The sequence below is a fragment of the Scyliorhinus torazame genome, chromosome 30, assembly GCF_047496885.1.
Source record: "Scyliorhinus torazame isolate Kashiwa2021f chromosome 30, sScyTor2.1, whole genome shotgun sequence".
NCBI classification, from domain to species: domain Eukaryota; kingdom Metazoa; phylum Chordata; class Chondrichthyes; order Carcharhiniformes; family Scyliorhinidae; genus Scyliorhinus; species Scyliorhinus torazame.
Genome location: NC_092736.1, coordinates 1,070,041 through 1,086,414, shown reverse-complemented (window position 1 = coordinate 1,086,414; position 16,374 = coordinate 1,070,041). Strand labels below are relative to the sequence as shown.

The 16,374-nt window shown below is 54.9% G+C and overlaps 1 protein-coding gene across 1 annotated transcript in view; it reads left to right on the top strand.

The window, feature by feature from the left end:
- Positions 1 to 3,816: 3,816 nt before the first annotated feature.
- The window catches only part of mtmr10 (myotubularin related protein 10), a 59,227-nt gene continuing 46,669 nt past the window's right edge, over positions 3,817 to 16,374 (top strand). The window contains exons 1-5 of the mRNA XM_072492587.1: positions 3,817 to 4,064; positions 4,171 to 4,277; positions 5,547 to 5,629; positions 5,973 to 6,030; positions 15,258 to 15,536. Of these exons, the coding sequence (XP_072348688.1) occupies positions 3,817 to 4,064; positions 4,171 to 4,277; positions 5,547 to 5,629; positions 5,973 to 6,030; positions 15,258 to 15,536 (775 nt within the window). The remainder of the gene's footprint in view (positions 4,065 to 4,170; positions 4,278 to 5,546; positions 5,630 to 5,972; positions 6,031 to 15,257; positions 15,537 to 16,374) is intronic.

Sequence of the window (16,374 nt, the reverse complement as noted above, 5' to 3'; positions counted from 1 at the left end):
TGAAGACATGTCTATTTGTTTTTATATGGAATTAAGTGCTTGAGGAAATGTAAATGTTTTGAATGTGTTTTCATGAATGGGAGCATTTTAAAATATAGTAATGGCTGTAATAGATATTCAGAACTTTATTTTGTTTCATGTCAACATGGCTCCAATCGTCTGCCAATGGTAGATATTGGGTGAGTTGGGGAGGGTGTAAGTGCAAAGGGTGGTGGGTGAGTTGGTATTAAGATGACATAGGGGCTATAAAGGGCCATGCAGGTGTATTGAGGACATCAGTCGGCATGGAGGTGTGGGGAGTGGGCATGAAATGTTTGGGGACTTCTGAGGGTGGGATGGGGTATGAGGGCTGAGGACTTAATATTTAAACAACTGGAATGAAGTCCCAGAGAACCAAGTTGGACTTTTTGAACACCCTACCTTGGTACTGGCACTTTTCCATAAACATTCACTTCATCCACCAACGACACACAGAGACAGCACCTTTCAAACCCACAACCTCTATAATTTAAAAGGACAAGGGCAGCAGGTACAAGGGAACACTATTATCTGCAAGTTCCCCTCAAAGCCACTGACCATTCTGATCTGGAAATAGATCGCGGTTATTCACTGTCGCTGAGTCAAAATCATAGAACTCCCTCCCTAACAGAGCTGTGGTGTACCTACAACACATGGACTCTGCTTCAAGAACGCATCTCTCCACCACCTTCTCGGGTCAATTAGGGATGTGCAATTAATACTGGTCGAGCTAACGACACCCACAACCCAAGAATGAATTTTGTAAAATGCAGCCACCCTTGTGACCACCTCCAATCAGCGTCTGGGGGTGGCGGGCTTGACTCCATCCCTCGCCTGGAATGAAGGTCCTGCCATATGAGGGGGTTTCTGCCGAGGCAGGCACAGCGAACTGGGCCCAGGAGCAAAGATCCGGCAAAATCACTTCAGCACTCCTCGAGCTTCCTGTTCTCTTGCTGCTGTCCAGGGCTTGACATCCTCTTAGAAAAGCCTATGACTTATTTCTGTGCCTCTCTTAGCATCCTCTGAAAGGCCATAGGGTCAGTTGGTTCGACCTAATTAGGAACAGCTATCCCAATTGTCCCAACCTACTTGATCACCAACCTTCCATCTGTGCGGAGTCAACAAGTTCTCCCCGTATCTGCGTGGGTTTCCTCCGGGTGCTCCAGTTTCCTCCCACAGTCCAAAGATGTACGGGTTAGGTTGATTTGCCGTGCTAAATTGCCCTCTGTGTCCAAAAAGGTTAGGTGGAGTTACTGGGCCACGGGCATCGGGTGGAGGTGTGGGCTTAAGTGGGGCGCTCTTTCCAAGGGCTGGTGCAGACTCGATGGGCCGAATGGCCTCCTTCTGCATTGTAAATTCTATGATCCACTAGCGGCTGATCTTACCAACCTTCTGGGGGCAGCACGGCAGCAAAGTGGTTCGCACAATTGCTTCACAGCTCCAGGGTCCCAGGTTCGATTCCCGGCTTGGGTCACTGTGCAGAGTCTGCACGTTCTCCCCGTGTGCGCGTGGGTTTCCTCCGGATGCTCCGGTTTCCTCCCACAGTCCAAAGATGTGCAGACATGGATTGGTCATGCTAAATTGCCCTTCGTGTCCAAAATTGCCCTTAGTGTTGGGTGGGGTTACTGGGTTATGGGGATAGGGTGGAGGTGTGGGCTTGGGTAGGGTGCTCTTTCCAAGAGCCGATGCAGACTTGATGGGCCGAATGGCCTCTTTCTGCACTGTAAATTCTATGATTCTCCCTGTCCGACTCATCCATTCCATTACTGACCCCATGAACTCTTGCAGTGGATCTGCTCGGGCCCTTCCTGACAATTCCCTTATTTCCCCTTTCTTTATTTTTGCTATTATAATTTTTGATCCATGGATACTTAATGGAAATGTATCTTTAAGTCAAGCAGCAGAGAGAATGAGAAATTCAAGATGCTCCAGCACAGTATATGATGCTGCTAGTTTTGGACAACAGAACCCAGACTTTGTGGCACCCGAGAGATGGGGTAGAACTCGGTTCGATTGGTTAGCTAGAGGCCAATGAATTGGCCAAAAGGCCATATTCTGCCCGGTAACAGGTGATGATTGAACATAGAACACACAGTGCAGAAGGAGGCCATTCGGCCCATCGAGTCTGCACTGACCCACTTAAGCCCTCACTTCCACCCTATCCATGTAACCCAATAACCGCTCCTAACCTTTTTGGTCACTAAGGGTCAATTTATCATGGACAATCCACCTAACCTGTACGTCATTGGAGTTGGGAGGAAACCGGAGCACCCGGAGGAAACCCACGCAGACACGGGGAGAACGTGCAGACTCCACACAGACAGTGACCCAAGCCGGGAATCGAACCTGGTACCCTGGCGTTGTGAAGCCACAGTGCTAGCCACTTGTGCTACCATGCTGTCTTTGGATTGGATTCTGCCCGAATGGGATGAATTCCAAAGACCCGAGGAAAGCAGAGTGAGACCTGGACACACGGGGACAAGGAGCTGTTCCCTCTCTCTTTCCAGAAAGGCTGGTAGTTGATGTACTTCTGAACCTACAGAGATACTGAATGAATGAATCTACAGTGAACCCATTACAGGCTGCAAACGGAGACCTGGGGCTGGTTTCTCTGCCGGCAGGATGCTCCGTTTTGCCGGCAGCCTGGGGGTTTCCCGACGGCAATGGGAAACCCCATTGACCGGCCGGCGCAACGGAGCATCCCGCCGGTGGGATGAAACAGGAATGAGGCATGGCGGGTCGGAGAATCCAGCCCCCAGATCTGAAAGTTTACTTTGAAGGAAGATCTGCTTATAGACAATCATCTGAAACAAAGACTCTTTTTCCTTTCACTTATAGAGAGGGTGGTGGGCAAGTTAAAGTGAGAGATTAGGAATGAGATAATAGTTAACCAGTTGTATTTGCAGCACATTTCATTATTGTGGTTAAATATACAAACCTGGTGACTGTAATTATTGGCTGGCCAAGGGTCAAAGACTTTGGGTATTTTTTGAAGAATTATTGGTTAATTGTATTGTGTTGCGATTCTGGGTCAAGTGGGAAATTGACTGTGCTCTAGCCCAGAGGGTCGTAACAGCTCCCACCACGTTTCTTTGCATCACCCTGCAGAATACCTGTTTATTTGTAAATAAGGTCCTTGCCATCCATGAGTCTATTGTAGATGCTTGCAATGACACCATGGCCTTAATAAAAACCTGGTTGAGAAGCAATGACATTGCCTCCAAAATGAAACCTTTGGCCTGGCTTTATCTTCCACTTACCCAGAAATTGTAATGACAATGGAGTTGTTCTTATCACCAAATATCACCTTGGCCTGACTCCCTCCTTCTTTCTCACCTAATATTACCCGCTTACCCCTCATTTAAAATCCTTGCTCCCTATTGCATATCCACATACCATAAAGAAGCCTTCCTGTCCTCCTGTCTCCGAGTTCACAGGCCCCTAATTGTGAAGATGGATGTTATTAAAAAAAAATATTTTTGGGGAATGTTAAGTTAATCTGTGCAGAAGGCTGGGTGTCTGTCTGTGTGTATAAAGGATTTCATTGTCTGGGAGAATTGAGAGATGAAAATGATAAGAGGCATTAAACGCATGCATTTCTAATGGAGCTACGGTCAAGTGGCTTTATAAGTAAATTATAGAAATTTGCATTAGGAGATAGAGGGTGATTTCATTTTTTTTAGCTATTCAACTTCAAAGGAGAACAAAAGGCTTTTATAGCTTGCAACGGGTCATAAGTAAGCAAGGGAAGGTTATTACATTTTATTTGATTCCAAAAGTGGGGACAATAGGAAAGACATGAAAGATTTTTATATTTTGGAAGTTAAGTTCAAAGAAGTGCTGAGATCAATGGAATCAAAGATGAAAGGGAAAAAGAATATTAAAAGGAAAGATGCTGAGCTGATTTTGTGTTGGCTGTGTGGGGAAACAGCTCTGGGCTGGGAGAAGGTGAAGTGTCAATTGACCATCCCGTCAAACCAGAAAAGTATTGAGCTGCAAAAAGCAGTCTTTTCTGAAGTTGCTCGGATTTCGACAGCAGAGTGGAAGTGAGTTTGAGAGGTCACATGGTATACCTTTTATTAAAGCAACAGTAGCCTTGGGTAATGTTAGTGAATTTTTTTCAGGCTGAGTTTTGTTGATGGCTCATTACAGAATATGTGTAGAAGGATCAACACCGCAGATAAATCTTGATAATTACCCAAGGAACAATTGCACATCCAGTCCCTTCACAGCATTGCTCAACACAGAGGTGACTTCAGGTGATGGTCATGAGCGGCGGCTCTCGTTTAAGAACTTCAATGGCGGCCTTTTAATCCCATCAAATGGGCACTGAAAGTACCCATAATCCCCCAAATTAACACCCCACTGACCGCACTGCAGGTTGGTGTACGGACGTACAGCGAAGGAGGAGGCTGCGTGCACCTCCTGGGAGAGAGGGAGGGAAAAACAGAACTTCAGAGGACACAAAGTGCAAAAAGTGGAGGGGGGGGGGGGTCGGGGGAGGTAGAGAAGGAGGTAAAGCCAAAGTGGGAGGGGGTGACTAGGAGGGGGGGGGGAGCACAAAGGTAGGTGGTACAGGGGGAGAAACTGAGGGGGAGGGGTAAGGAAGGGTAGAGCGCTAGTTGCAGCAGACAACACGTGGAGATGGGGGCAATGAGGACTGAGTTGGTGGCCATCTTGAATGGCCATGAGCGAGGGCAGGCCCGGGCGAACTTGGCCAGGCCCACAGAGTGAGAAGGGCTGATTCCCACAGCAGAGGGGGCTGTTCTCCTCCCACCCAGATAGTAACATGGAGCGCGAGGACCCTCATTTATGAAACCCTCATTCACGAAACCCTCATTCATGTCTTTTATCTCCCCAGACTTGACTCTCCCCCACATTCCATCCTCGGTAAACTTTAAAAAAAATAAATTTAGAGTTGGCCAATTATTTTTCTTTTCCAATTAAGGGGCAATTTAGCGCGGCCAATCCACCTACCCTGCACATCTTTGGGTTGTGGGGGTGAAACCCACGCAAACACGGGGAGAATGTGCAAACTCCACACGGACAGTGAACCTGGGCCCTCAGCGCCGCAGTCCCAGTGCTAACCACTGTGCCCAATCCTCGGTGAACTTGAGGCCATCCAAAATACGCCTCAGATGCCACACCCCCTCAGACTACCCCACACCCTCAGACCACCACCCCTCACTCTCACAACCCCCTCACCCTCAGACACCTCCACCTTCCCCTTCCCCCTCAAACTCCCCTCACCCTCAGAACCCCCTCACCGACACCCCCTCAAACCCCACACCCTCCCCCTCAAACCCCTCACCCTGGACCTGCCCCAACAAAAGGCCCAATCCGGCTCCGTCCACACAATTGGCCCCGCCCCCTGCCCCAATCGGGCCCCGCCCCCTCCCGGGCCCCGCCCCTCTCCCGGGCCCCGCCCCTCTCTCGGGTCCCTCCCGGGCCCCGCCCCTCTCTCGGGCCCCGCCCCTCTCTCGGGCCCCGCCCCCATCCCGGGCCCCGCCCCCATCCCGGGCCCCGCCCTGCCCCCCCTCCGCGGGCGGTTCCAGTCTCCGGGATGAAGAGCTCGAAGCCGAGTTTCAGGAGCTACCTGCCGCCGGCGGAGGTGAGGCCGCGCCCGGGGCGGGGGGGAGCGGGGCCCGGGGCGGGGGGAGCGGGGCCCGGGGCGGGGGGAGCGGGGGCCCGGGGCCCGGGGGGAGCGGGGCCCGGGGCGGGGGGAGCGGGGCCCGGGGCGGGGGGAGCGGGGCCCGGGGCCCGGGGGGAGCGGGGCCCGGGGCGGGGGGAGCGGGGCCCGGGGCCCGGGGGGAGCGGGGCCCGGGGCGCGGGGGAGCGGGGCCCGGGGGGAGCGGGGCCCGGGGCGGGGGGAGCGGGGCCCGGGGCGCGGGGCCCGGGGCGCGGGGCCCGGGGCTGAGGCTGAGCCGGGGTAACGGGTGTCTCTTTCTCCGCAGAGCTCCTTCCCGAGCCGGGCTGAGGTGAGCCGCGTCTGCGAGGCCGCGCTGCTGCCGGGTGAGTGAGAACCGGGGCCCCCGGGGGGGGGGGGGGACGGACAGAAGGGGGGGGGGGGTGGCAGGCAGACCCGGGGGGGGGGAGAGAGCAGACAGACAGACCGGGGGGGGTGGGGGGAGGGACAGACTGACCCGGGTGGGGAGGGGGAGAACAGACAGACAGACCCCCGGGGTGGGGGAGGGACAGACAGACCGGGGGGGGGGGAGGGACAGACAGACCGGGGGGGGGGGAGGGACAGGCAGACCCGGGTGGGGAGGGGGAGAACAGACATACAGACCGGGGGGGGGGGGGGGGACAGACAGACCCGGGGTGGGGGGAGAGAGCAGACAGATAGACCAGGGGGGGTGGGGGAAAGACAGACCCGGGGGGGGGGGGGGGGGGGGTGGGCGGGACAGACGGGGGGGGGGGAGAGCAGACAGACAGACCTGGGGGTGGGGGGCGGGAGAGAGCAGACAGACAGACGGGGGACGGGACGGGGGGGACAGACAGACCGGGGGACGGGACGGGGGGGACAGACAGACAGAGGGGGGGGTTGGAGGGGGGAGGGACAGACAGACCCACGGGGGGGGTGGACAGACAGACCGGGGGGGGGGGGGGAAGGGACACAGACCCCGGGGGCGGGGGGGGGGGGGGGCGGGACAGACCCGGGGGGGGGGGGGACAGACCCGGGGGGGGGAGGGACAGACAGACCCGGGGGACGGGGGCGGGGGGGGGGGGGGGGGGCAGACAGACCCGGGGGGGGGGGGGGGGCAGACAGACCCGGGGGGGGGGGGGGGGCAGACAGACCCGGGGGGGGGGTGGACAGACAGACCGGGGGACGGGGGCGGGGGGGGGGGCAGACAGACCCGGGGGGGGGGGGGGGCAGACAGACCCGGGGGGGGGGGGTGGACAGACAGACCGGGGGGGGGGGGGAGAGCAGAGAGACAGACGTGGGGGGGGGGGGGGGAGACAGACAGACCCGGGGGGGGAGTGGGAGACCAGACATACAGACAGACCGGGAGGGGGGGGGGGGAGAGCAGACAGACCTGGGGGTGGGGGGCGGGAGAGAGCAGACAGACAGACCGGGGGACGGGACGGGGGGAACAGACAGACCGGGGGGGTTGGAGGGGGGAGGGACAGACAGACCCGCGGGGGGGGGGGAGGAGAGAGCAGACAGACAGACCGGGGGGTGGGGGCGGGGGAGACCAGACATACAGGCAGACCGGGGGGGGGGGGGAGAGCAGACAGACAGACCTGGGGGTGGGGGGCGCGAGAGAGCAGACAGACAGACCGGGGGGGGGGGAGACCAGACAGACCGGGGGTGGGGGGGGGGGTGGGGAGGGGGAGACCGGGGGGGGGGGGGAACAGACAGACCCGGGTGGGGGGGAGAGACAGAGAGCAGATAGACAGACCCGGGGGGGGGGGGAGAGAGCAGACAGACAGACCGGGGGGGTGGGGGAGACGGACAGACAAACCCGGGGGTGGGGGGGGGGGGACAGACAGACCCGGGGGGGGGGGAGAGAGCAGACAGACAGACCGGGGGTGGGGGGGGAGAGACAGACAGACCTGCGGGGGGGGGGGGACAGACAGACCCGGGGTGGGGGGAGAGAGCAGACAGACAGACCGGGGGGGGGGGGGGGGAAGAGAGCAGACAGACAGACCGGGGGGGTGGGGGAGACGGACAGACAAACCCAGGGGTGGGGGGGGGGGACAGACAGACCTGGGGGGGGGGGGCGGGGGAGAGAGCAGATAGACAGGGGGGGGGGGGAGAGACAGACAGACCTGTGGGGGGGGGGGGGAGAGACAGACAGACCCGGGGGGGGGGGGGAAGAGAGCAGACAGACAGACCGGGGGGGGGGGGGAGACGGACAGACAAACCCAGGGGTGGGGGGGGGGGACAGACAAACCCAGGGGTGGGGGGGGGGGACAGACAGACCTGGGGGGGGGGGGGGAGAGAGCAGATAGACAGGGGGGGGGGGGGGGGGGAGAGACAGACAGACCTGTGGGGGGGGGGGGGACAGACAGACCCGGGGTGGGGGGAGAGAGCAGACAGACAGACCGGGGGGGGTGGGGGGGACGGGACAGACAGACCCGGGGGGGGCGGGACAGACCCGGGGGGGGGGAGGGACAGACAGACCGGGGGGGGGGGGGGGGAGAGCAGACAGACAGACCTGGGGGTGGGGGGCGGGAGAGAGCAGACAGACAGACCGGGGGACGGGACGGGGGGGACAGACAGACCGGGGGGTTTGGAGGGGGGAGGGACAGACAGACCCGCGGGGGGGGGGGGGAGAGAGAGCAGGCAGACAGACCGGGGGGGGGGTGGGGTGGGGGGGGGAGGACAGACACAGACCGGGGGGCGGGGTGGACAGACAGACCCGGGGGGGGGGGGGGGTGTGGGAGAGACCAGACAGACAGGGGGGGGAGGGACAGACAGACCCGGGGGGGGGGGGGGGGGGACCAGACAGACCCGGGGGGGGGGGGGGGGGACGAGAGCAGTCCGACAGACGCGCGGGGGGGGGGGGGGCGGGAGAGAGCAGACAGACAGACTGGGGGTGGGGGGGGGAGAGAGACCAGACAGACAGACCGGGGGACGGGACGCAGGGGACAGACAGACCGGGGGGGGGGGTTGGAGGGGGGAGGGACAGACAGACCCGGGGGGGGGAAGGGGGGTGGGGTGGGGGGAGAGGACAGACATACAGACCCAGGGGGAGGGTGGAGGGAGGGACAGACAGACCCGTTGGGGGGGGGGGCGGGGGGAGGAGAGAGAGCAGACAACCAGACCCGGGGGGGGGGGTGAAGAGGGGAGAGAGCAGACAGACAGACCGGGGGGGGGGGGGCGGGGAGGGAGCAGACAGACCCGGGGGGGGGGGGGGAAGAGAGCAGATAGACAGACCCGGGGGGGGTGGGGGGGAGAGCAGAAAGACAGACCCGGGGGTGGGGGGGGGGGGGGGGGAGAGCAGGCAGATAGACCCTGGGGGGGGGGGGGGGGGGGGAGAGAGACCAGACAGACAGACCGGGGGGGGGGGGGGGAGGAGAGAGAGACCAGACAGGCAGACCCGGGGGGGGGGGTCAGTACTGAGGGAGTGCCGCACTGTCAGAGGGTTAGTACTGAGGGAGTGCCGCACTGTCAGAGGGTTAGTACTGAGGGAGTGCCGCACTGTCAGAGGGTTAGTGCTGAGGGAGTGCCGCACTGTCAGAGGGTCTGTACTGAGGGAGTGCTGCACTGTCAGAGGGTCAGTACTGAGGGAGTGCTGCACTGTCAGAGGGTCAGTACTGAGGGAGTGCCGCACTGTCAAGAGGGTCAGTACTGAGGGAGTGCGACTGTAGAGGGTCAGTACTGAGAGAGCGCTGCACTGTCAGAGGGTCAGTACTGAGGGTGTGCCGCACTGTCAGAGGGTCAGTACTGAGGGAGTGCTGCATTGTCAAGAGGGTCAGTCCTGAAGGAGTGCTGCACTGTCAGGGGGTCAGTACTGAGGGAATGCTGCACTGTCAGAGGGTCAGTACTGAGGGAGCGCCGCACTGTCAGAGGGTCAGTACTGAGGGAGTGCCGCACTGTCAAGAGGGTCAGTCCTGAAGGAGTGCTGCACTGTCAGGGGGTCAGTACTGAGGGAGTGCCGCACTGTCAAGAGGGTCAGTCCTGAAGGAGTGCTGCACTGTCAGGGGGTCAGTACTGAGGGAATGCTGCACTGTCAGAGGGTCAGTACTGAGGGAGCGCCGCACTGTCAGAGGGTCAGTACTGAGGGAGTGCCGCACTGTCAGAGGGTCAGTACTGAGGGAGTGCGACTGTAGAGGGTCAGTACTGAGGGAGTGCTGCACTGTCAGAGGGTCAGTACTGAGGGAGTGCTGCACTGTCAGAGGGTCAGTACTGAGGGAGTGCCGCACTGTCAGAGGGTCAGTACTGAGGGAGTGCCGCACTGTCAGAGGGTCAGTACTGAGGGAGTGCCGCACTGTCAGAGGGTCAGTACTGAGGGAGTGCTGCACTGTCAGAGGGTCAGTACTGAGGGAGTGTTGCACTGTCAGAGGGTCAGTACTGAGGGAGTGCGACTGTAGAGGGTCAGTACTGAGGGAGTGCCGCACTGTCAGAGGGTCAGTACTGAGGGAGCGCCGCACTGTCAGAGGGACAGTACTGAGGGAGTGCGACTGTAGAGGGTCAGTACTGAGAGAGTGCTGCACTGTCAGAGGGTCAGTACTGAGGGAGTGCCGCACTGTCAGAGGGTCAGTACTGAGGGAGTGCTGCACTGTCAGAGGGTCAGTACTGAGGGAGTGCCGCACTGTCAGAGAGTCAGTACTGAGGGAGTGCTGCACTGTCAGAGGGTCAGTACTGAGGGAGTGCCGCACTGTCAGAGGGTCAGTACTTAGGGAGTGCTGCACTGTCGGGGGGTCAGTACTGAGGGAGTGCTTCACTGTCAGAGGGTCAGTACTGAGGGAGTGCTGCACTGTCAGAGGGTCAGTACTGAGGGAGTGCTGCACTGTCAGAGGTTCAGTACTGAGGGAGTGCCGCACTGTCAGAGGGTCAGTACTGAGAGAGCGCTGCACTGTCAGAGGGTCAGTACTGAGGGAGTGTCGCACTGTCAGAGGGTCAGTACTGAGGGAGTGCTGCACTGTCAGAGAGTCAGTACTGAGGGAGTGCTGCACTGTCAGAGGGTCAGTACTGAAGGAGTGCCGCACTGTCAGAGGGTCAGTACTGAGAGAGCGCTGCACTGTCAGAGGGTCAGTACTGAGGGAGTGTCGCACTGTCAGAGGGTCAGTACTGAGGGAGTGCTGCACTGTCAGAGAGTCAGTACTGAGGGAGTGTTGCACTGTCAGAGAGTCAGTACTGAGGGAGTGCTGCACTGTCAGAGGGTCAGTACTGAAGGAGTGCCGCGCTGTCAGAGGATCAGTACTGAGGGAGTGCTGCACTGTCAGAGGGTCAGTACTGAGGGAGTGCTGCACTGTCAGAGGGTCAGTACTGAGGGAGTGCTGCACTGTCAGAGGGTCAGTACTGAGGGAGTGCTGCACTGTCAGAGGGTCAGTACTGAGGGAGTGCTGCACTGTCAGAGGGTCAGTACTCTCTGTCAGATGGTCAGTGCTGAGAGCACCGCATTGCTGGGAGGGTGAACCTCGTAACGCTTAAAAACTACTTGTATATTCATTTGCCTGACAAAGTTGTGGATGTTGGCTGGATGCCAACCTGTTGGGCTGTTCAAAGAAGCTGGGTCCGCGGAATACTCCTGTGCTGTGAGTTTCTTCGCTTCTATGCTGATTTTTAACTTTGTGCCATGAAACTGTGTGTTGTGACTGATGGGATTACTCTGTTGAAGTGGGTTTGATCGAGTGGGAGATATTTAGTCACGTGTTGCTTTCCCATCCCTGTGTTGATACCACCAGAGTTGTAATAATGTGCGAGGTGTCCACTGAGTTACATTGAACACATTCTGCCGATGCTGCACTCGTGATAACACCAATGATTGAATGACTCACTCTCATGGGAAAGGGTTTTAATATTCTAACAGAAAAGTTATTATTTAACCCACCACTAAGATTGTGTTTTATTCAGTGTGAACAGATTAAGAAATGGCAAGGTAATGAATAGTTCACTGAGGGAAGGCACAGACCGTCGCTGCCGCAGGGACTGGACATGTGATTATCTTGCTGATGATGAACTGGGTGCTATTTCTAACACTGCTCTTTTCCTCACCACCCCTTTTCCAGCTGCTTGAATTAGTCTGTGGCCCAGTCTCACCTTCACCAGCCTACAGCCACACCCACTGCTCACAACGTCATATCGGTTTAATCAGGCGTCACAATTCCCTCTTTACACCAGGTTCCATCACAAGAAATATAGGAACAGAAGGTGGCTATTCAGCCCATTGACCCTGTTATCATTTAATTAGATCGTGCTGACTTGTATCTTAACGTACCTCCCCTGCCTGCTTGCATAACCCTTGATGCTCATGCCTAGGAAATGTATCTGCCTCACTTTTGACATTTTCAATCAACTGTAACAGCTTTTATAGGGGCGAGTGTTCCAGATTTCCACTACCATTAGTGTGAAGATGATCACCTGGAATTTTGAGTTTATTTGGTTGTTGAGAATGTCACAGTCAAGCCCAATCCCGCCCCCATGTGATGTTCATAAATATTCATTTGGGTTATTGTCACATGTACCGAGGACAGTGGAAAGTATTGTTCTGCGTACAGAGCAGACAGATCGTTCCATACATGAAAAACAGAACATCCGATAGGTATACAATGTAAATACATAGACATCGGGTGAAGCATACAGAGTGGAGTGCCACTCAGAAGTTGGAAGAGTGAGTAACCCGGGGTGGGAGGGGTCTTCGATTATGCTGCCCGCTTTCCCCAGGCAGCGGGAGGTGTCGACAGAGTCAATGGATGGGAGGTGGGTTTGCGTGATGGACTGGGCTGTGTTCCTGACTCTAGTTTCTTACGGTCTTGGGCCGTACCAGGCTGTGATGCAGCCCGATAGGATGCTTTCTATGCTGCATCTGTAACAATCGGTAAGAGTCAACGTGGACATGCCGAATTTCATCAAGGGTTTCTCATTTTGTTGGTACTTGCAAACATCTGGATCTCTGAGAGCATCGGTTTAAAAAAAAATCAAATGGATGGAATGGAAAATTTATTTGGACTAAATTTACAAAGTACTGATTTATTGTGAGATTTAGGCACAAATAGTAACTGAATTGGTACCAGGTTGGCGCGGTACAAAGTGCAGACTACTTATTGTGTCGGTACATCTGGCTGAGGCAGGTAGTGCTGTGTCCTTGGATGGAATTTTCAGTGTTTGTGAACAGCAGTATGTGGGTGTTTGGCCTGTAATGGGCTGCACTCTCTGACTAACTGTGGCCAGCTACTAATGAGGCAGTTTTACAACCTGGAGCCTGCGCCCTGGCTACACTTTCCTTCAGTATGTTTAATTTGAAGCAGCAGATGTTTGATACTAAACGCACAAACATGTCACATTTTTTGACTGATTTATAACCAAGTTGAATAGGAGCATTTGTAACCCTGCTGGCCGAATGGCATAAACCCCCCAGCATGAAGTGATGTGTTAATTAAACCCCTGAGCAATGATACCGCACAGTACTGCCTGTCTTCCGTTGAGCCAGAGATTTTCTGTCAATATTGAACCGTAGGTGAATGTCCGAAAATCACAGAAAGAGGCCACTTAGACAATAGTGTGGGGGGGGTGTTGTATGTGTCGGGGGGGGGGGGGGGGGGGGAGCTGAAAAACAAGCCACTCAGCCTTTGGTCCATAGTGCTGCAGGTTATGGCACTTAATCCAGACACCGTTTAAATGAATTCAGGCAGTGAGTTCCAGACCCCCACTGCCATCCGAATGGAAAAAAAATCTTCCCCATCTCCCCTCTAACTTTTGTACCAATCACTTTAAATCTAGTCACTGACCTCCCTGCTGAAGTAAGTGGCTTCTTCCCATCCTCTCTATCCAGGCCCCTCAGACCTTTGTATCCCTCAATCCGATCTCTCCTCGGCCTCCTGTCCCAAAGAGAACAACCCCAGCCTATCCAATCTGTCCTCAGCTGTAATTTTCCAGTCCTGGCAACATCCTTGTAAACCTGCTCTCTACCTTCTCTAACACAGTTACATCCTTAATGTAATGAAGTGACCAGAGCGTCCCACCCCTGGTGGCTTGACCGATCTTTTATATAGTTTCAGCTTAACTTGCTCTTGTATTGAAAGTCAAAGAGATCTAGGAGTACAGGTCCACAGATCACTGAAAGGGGCTACACAGGTGGAGAAGGTAGTCAAGAAGGCATACGGCATGCTTGCCTTCATTGGCCGGGGCATTGAGTATAAGAATTGGCAAGTCATGTTGCAGCTGTATAGAACCTTAGTTAGGCCACACTTGGAGTATAGTGTTCAATTCTGGTCGCCACACTACCAGAAGGATGTGGAGGCTTTAGAGAGGGTGCAGAAGAGATTTACCAGAATGTTGCCTGGTATGGAGGGCATAAGCTATGAGGAGCGATTGAATAAACTCGGTTGTTCTCACTGGAACGAAGGAGGTTGAGGGGCGACCTGATAGAGGTATACAAAATTATGAGGGGCATAGACAGAGTGGATAGTCAGAGGCTTTTCCCCAGGGTAGAGGGGTCAATTACTAGGGGGCATAGGTTTAAGGTGAGAGGGCAAAGTTTAGAGTAGATGTACGAGGCAAGTTTTTTACGCAGAGGGGTAGTGGGTGCCTGGAACTCACTACCGGAGGAGGTAGTGGAGGCAGGGACGATAGGGACATTTAAGGGGCATCTTGACAAATATATGAATAGGATGGGAATAGAAGGATACGGACCCAGGAAGTGTAGAAGATTGTAGTTTAGTCGGGCAGTATGGTCGGCACGGGCTTGGAGGGCCGAAGGGCCTGTTCCTGTGCTGTACATTTCTTTGTTCTTTGTTCTTTGTTCAATGCCTCGGCAAACACATGAAAGGATTCCAAGTGCCGCTTTAACCACCTTACCGACCTGTGTGAGTTCTCAAACAAAACCAGCTTCTGTACTTTTTCTTCATTCTTTCATGGATGTGCACATGATCACTGGCGTGGCCAACATTTATTGGCCATTCCCAACTGCTCGTGAGCTTCCTTCCTGAACCGCTGCAGTCCCCGCGGACACCAACAGTAGGTCATGGAATCCGTACGGTGGCAAAAGGAGGCCATTCGGCCCATTAAGGCTGCACCGACCCTCTGAAAGAGCACCTTACCTAGACCCTACTCCACCGCCTTATCCTCACAACCACACCTAACCTGCACATTTATGGCCCATGGAAGGGAACCTGTTGGGGATTGTTTGTTGAGTGTGTTTAATCTTTGTCATGATCCCCTTGAATGGTGGAGCAGGCTCAAGTGGCTAAATTCCCCCCCCCCCCGCCCGCTCCTGTTTCTCCCACTGCAGAAGTGGGTGAGTGCATTTAAAATAAATTGAAAAGTAATGATTTGATTTTTTTTTTTAATGATTGTCTATGCTTTACAACAGAATTAAGAATGGAAGTTTAGAAAAACCACACTGAATGCAATCAATTTTTTTGACCCCCTTTCTTTCCCTGACTCCTTCCTCCACCAATCCATACAAAACTTTCTATTTGGAATAAGTAGAATATGAAATGTTGGGCTGGAAGTCACAGCCTTTGATGTGGAGTGATAGTTTGACACCCTGCAGTGAGGGAGCAGGTCTTGGTGGGGACTGAACGGGACACTGAGATACTTCTAACATCCAGTTGCTCTATTTCAGGGGAACTTGTGGTGAGTGAGACCAGTAATGTTAGAAAATGTATAGCCACGGACACGAGTGCTCACGACCTCTACGGGACACTGCTATGCACCAACTTCAAGATCTCCTTCATTACAAAGGATGTGACACCTTTTCGGGTTTGTACACTCCAGTCAAATTCGTTTCTAGACTACAGAAAATGTAATTGTTCGTCTTCAGCAGCAAGATTATGTGGAGATTTAAAGGGTTCAGAATCCAAAAGGATTTTGATAAATAATGTGAAATTCTTTCGCGACTTCCGCCAGTCACCAGAGGACACGATTTAGGATAATTAGCAAAAGAACCATGGAGAGGAAGAGAACTATTTTGCAGTGAGTTATGATTTGGAATGCATTGCCTGAAAGGATGTGGAAGCAGACTCAATATCGATTTCCAAAAGGCAATTGGTGATATAATCGCAAAAAGAGAAAATTACACCACAGTGGCGAAACTACATTCAAAGCTCTTACAGTTTCAACTTAAGGGAGGCAGTGGCGTAGTGATATTATCGCTGGACTAGAAATCCAGAGACCCCAGAGTCATGCAGATGGTAAAATTTGAATTCAATAAAAATCTGGTTAAAAGTCTAGGTAACAGGGGCGGCATATGGCGCAGTGTTATATTGAGCAATGCATAACTGAAGGGAGTGGGAGTGCTATGCAGAGAAACGGACTGCTTTCTATCGCCGTGTTTGGAGTGTTATACTGCAGCGTGCACAGTCAGTGACCACTTCTATGTTATGGTTCATTCTGATAAGACAATCTGAGGAAAACGTTCTGCTTATCTTTGCTAGTTCGAGTCGCTACCCAATTCATCCGAGCTTATTAAGAAATTTAGAAGTGGGTGTAGTGGTCTGAGAGGAAGCACGTGCCCAGACAGGTTGATGAAATGAATTAGGACGGGTTGCTGAGCAGGGAAGGCAGTTTGTGTTAATCGCCTCTCATTTCATCGTTGCTGACGTGGGCAGGGCAGGAACACACAGGAAAAATCCAAATGATAGTTTAATGCAGGAAAATTTCTCATGTTATTTGTTATGGAAAAATGTTTTATATAAATACACTTTAAGATTTAGCTCTCAGCAAGAACATCAATGGTGTGC